Source organism: Rhagoletis pomonella, unplaced genomic scaffold, assembly GCF_013731165.1.
Source record: "Rhagoletis pomonella isolate Grant_MI unplaced genomic scaffold, Rhpom_1.0 Rhpom_scaffold_00011, whole genome shotgun sequence".
In the NCBI taxonomy this organism is placed as follows: Eukaryota; Metazoa; Arthropoda; class Insecta; order Diptera; family Tephritidae; genus Rhagoletis; species Rhagoletis pomonella.
Window position 1 is genome coordinate 20886953 of NW_023458565.1, and position 4115 is coordinate 20891067.

The 4115-nt window shown below is 31.8% G+C and overlaps 1 protein-coding gene across 1 annotated transcript; it reads right to left on the minus strand.

Annotated features, from left to right (window-relative positions):
* Window positions 1-219: 219 nt before the first annotated feature.
* Window positions 220-4087, minus strand: LOC118746797 (F-box only protein 33-like; the record flags this gene model as incomplete). The annotated part of the gene is given in 9 exon segments (XM_036480706.1): window positions 220-1652; window positions 1713-1901; window positions 1967-2203; window positions 2268-2342; window positions 2416-2688; window positions 2736-2967; window positions 3037-3141; window positions 3223-3378; window positions 3629-4087. Coding segments are annotated over 8 exon segments (1359 nt in total). The 3' UTR covers window positions 220-1652; window positions 1713-1760.
* Between the last annotated feature and the right edge of the window lie 28 nt (window positions 4088-4115).

Genomic DNA, 4115 nt, shown 5'->3' on the forward strand with positions numbered 1-4115 from the left:
AGCTATCTTGTAATTTTTGAAATTAAACAATTTTTTTTTTAACGGTGAAAATGTGCTTCTTTCCAAAACGAACGAATTTAGTGTAATAAGACTATAGTGTCTCACCAAATGAAAAATAATTACATTGAGTAAAAGTATGATTGAGTATGATTTGAGAAACTAAAATTCCATTTTTACAAATTGTGCATTGGGTTATTTTTACTTTTTTGGTATATCTTTTTTAAGTTTTCATTTAAATACAATTTTGCAATGGAATTTTGTTCTCTATAAAAAACTGAAGATAATGCATTTTCTAAGGTAGGTGAACCACTCGTGGGATTTACTCATATATGCATTTTATATATGCATAAATTCTATCCCCCTTTGGTGTTATACTTTCGAAAAATTTGCTTTTGACATCGATTGGAATAATAATAATAATAATAATAATAAACTTAGATTTTTTTAGCGTTAAGCATTGGCTTAATTATAATATTAGTCTAGTATTGTAAAATTTATGCAATCAAAAGTTTTAAGATTACATAAATGAGCATAAATACAATAAACTTTTCGGCCGTAGGCGTAAATTGAACCGGCGTGCACTTAAATTTTTTCGTTATAAAAATATGCCATTTTTCATGATTGAACCAAGCATAATCAACTATAAATCAAGTAAATTTAATTTCATTGTAGTATGTAAGTAGATTATTTTTTATAAAGCGAAGAAATAAAGTAATATGGAATATATGTTCGTGTTGCAGTTATAACACATTGCTTATTGGTTTGTATACGTACATATGTCTATATAAAAAATTATGAATAAAGTTACATACGCAGATTGGGATGAAATCTACATTGTTCTTGTTGTTACATTAAGCCTGTGTAATGCACACATAATAAATTAAAAAAAAAAAAAAGTTAGAATGCTTTCTTGATTAATATAGGAGCACAACTAGACTATGCCTTCTTGTTAGATTTCCAAGCTATTTCGTTTTTCACATTTATGGCATTTCTTTTTCATCGTTATTGATGGTAAAAAAACCAAACGTGGTAACAATTGTACTTCGTCTCCATTACAATTCAATTGTTTGTTGTTGTTTTTTTTCGGGAGCAATGCGTGATTTCTTCTTAAGGATCTTTGTATGTTTAACGTTGCACTTGAGCCACCAATCAATATTGTATTATTGTATATGTGCATACATATTAATTTATTTTCTCCTTTATCACAGGAGTAGTTGTTATTGTTTTTCCTTAAACTATTATCGCCTAAATATATTTGTTAGTTTTTATGAATACGTAGGTAATTGAGTTTTGATGCTTCTCCATTTTTCGTTTTAGTGTTCTTTTATAACTCTAATATTTATATAAGATATTGTTGTTGATTTTTTTTCTTTGCAATACTTAAATGATGTTCGTTTTAGCTAATGTTCATTAGTTTTGTTTTTTCTTTGCCTGGACTGATGTAGTTTTCAAATTATAGAAATAAAATATCACTGCAAAGCCTTTATGGTAGCACTTTTCGTTTGACTTTGGTTGCTGTTGTTTTTTGACGCTAGATTCTTAAGGTATTTTTTCCTTATGAGCGTCATTTTTGCACACCCGCTCATGTTCTGCCATATCGAACATGTATGCTTTTACGTACTTGTGTTTTTGATAATATAACTACAGTAAACCTACAAGTAAAATAATGATTTTACTGACGCCAATAATATAAAAAGTTACTTAAAACTTACCTAAATTTACATAAAAGTTGTGGTATGAGTTGGTGCAATTATAATATTTTAGTAGCCCATATCACGACGCATGAGATCGAAAACGTATTCATCACGTACATCATCTGACACTGGTATGTAACCGAGTGCAGGATGTAAAGTATTTGGGTTGAGAGGCTCCCATTTTTGACCAAGCAATGTATTGATTTCCTGTAAGAGATAATATAAGCTAGTAATCTTATACATACATAATTGCTTAAAAAACACTGATTTACTTCAATAAATGAATCCATGCTTGCTTCTGTGGGAGTGTTATCGATCATAGATACTTCTAGGCGTTTGAGTGTATGGCCACGAAGGCGTGAAATCCCAACAATATTGTGTGGATCTAGCACATAGCCATGTATAACGATTTCCTCTAAGTTTTTGCAACGCCAAGACATCATTACGAAAGGATCTTGTCCGGAGCGTAAAAATAAATCCATCACATTTTTATCGGAATGCTTGTAGGCCTGCGAAAAATACAAAGAAATCTCAGTGAATGAGCTGTTAAAATAAGTGTGTATGTAAACTAACTGAATCTATCCACTGGATACTCTTCAGTGTATTGCTATTATTGACCGACATCCACTCTAAGGCCTCGACGTTCATCTAAAATGGATTTAAGAACAAATAAATACTATACAGCCCAAAATAAATTAACAATGAAAATATTATTACTTACAAAGTCACAAAATAATACTCTCAAATGTGTTATTGGCATGTTGTGACGCAATATGCGCACTTGCAGCACTTCCACGGCTTCAAACGCATACACTAAAGATACAATTAATTCGATATTCGGAAAGGAGGCACCAAATCTAGTCCAAGCTACATCGGAAATACCAGGATGCTGACGATCCAAGCCATGTATACAAATTAAGAGCTTTTTCATGGGTAGAATTTCCATGGCACGCAGTAGCTCGTCGTTGAGGGTATCGTAATCGAGTGACAAAACCTTAAATAAAAAATTAGTATAATATAAAAGATATTTATAATTTTAACCTGTAGTGATGTGCACTTTTGCAGCAAAGTAGTTTCTAAGGTAAATATGGGATAATGACTAGGATCGAACTTAATCGAAGCCAATGTTAGCTGCTGTAATGCTTCAGGTTTGCTTAAAGCTTTTAATACATCTAAACCGTAGTAGGTTAAAGCTTCGATTGCACCTAAATCCAAAATTTGGCAAGGATATTTTTTGCGATTTAAAAACATTTTCAGCGGCTCCACAAAGCATCTAAAAATACGATATAAACTTATATGTAAGTATATGTTTTACAAATTAATCTAATTAAGCAATTCATACTGTTCAATGTCGACAAGGCTCTCTTCACTTATATCGCCAGGTGGGATTAAGCCAACATTGTTAGTGTAAAAATGTAGGCCTTGCAAATTATCACAACGTGCAATCCTTCAAAATGAAAAAAATAGTTATTATTACTAATACGGTTACAACAAATTATGATAGGAAAATAAAGTATTTTATACACACCTATAGAGGATACGCCTTATCTTTTCGATATGGAAAACATTTAGAAAATCAAATATGAGCGTTACTTCAGTTGCCAAATTACAAAGCGTTTGACGAAAAAACGTACACTGCCGCTCATTGTTGACGTGCAACTTTAACTTGAAGTTGTTGAAAAATCTGCGAGTTAAATCAATTTTTTAAGTTGTACGATAAAATATGTTAGTAAACGTAGTATTTACATACGTATTAGCAAAATACATTCATAATTTTAACTAAATTAGCAAGATTTTTTAATCTAAAAAAATGTATCAAGCAGTAACGGAAACGGCCTACTGTAGATCCACAATGGCAATACACTATATACATACTCATGTATATACATATGTATCTAGTATGTAAACCGAAGCAATATATCTAGAATACACACCTCTTTTGGAAGAGCACCCCACGCCAGTGACGGCATGTCTGCGATGCATTCAATCGATCCTTTGGCTCGAGATATTCATATATGTTTCCCAATACGAGAGTAGGTATCCGATCCCATTCTGGCGTAACACAACGGCTCATATTTACGCGTACGGCACTAAGCGAGTCTTTTACAATCTCACTTTTCGCCCTTATCTGCGTCACTGTGACTTCGATTTCAACTCGTCTGCTTTCACAATTTTCCCCTACCTACCTACAATAAAAAATTATTTTGTCATCATTTTACTTCTGCTACCCAAATTACCCTTAATCCAAACAGCTAAAATCCTTTGTTTTACAATCGATGGTATTTTAATTGTTTTTTTTTCTGTATTTATTTTTTGTTTTGCAAAGCGACACGTACAATTAACGACGCAAAAATGAAGTGTCTGTGATTTTGTAAAACTAAAAATTTTGAAGAACAAAAATTGGGTTCCTGCCCTTATTTA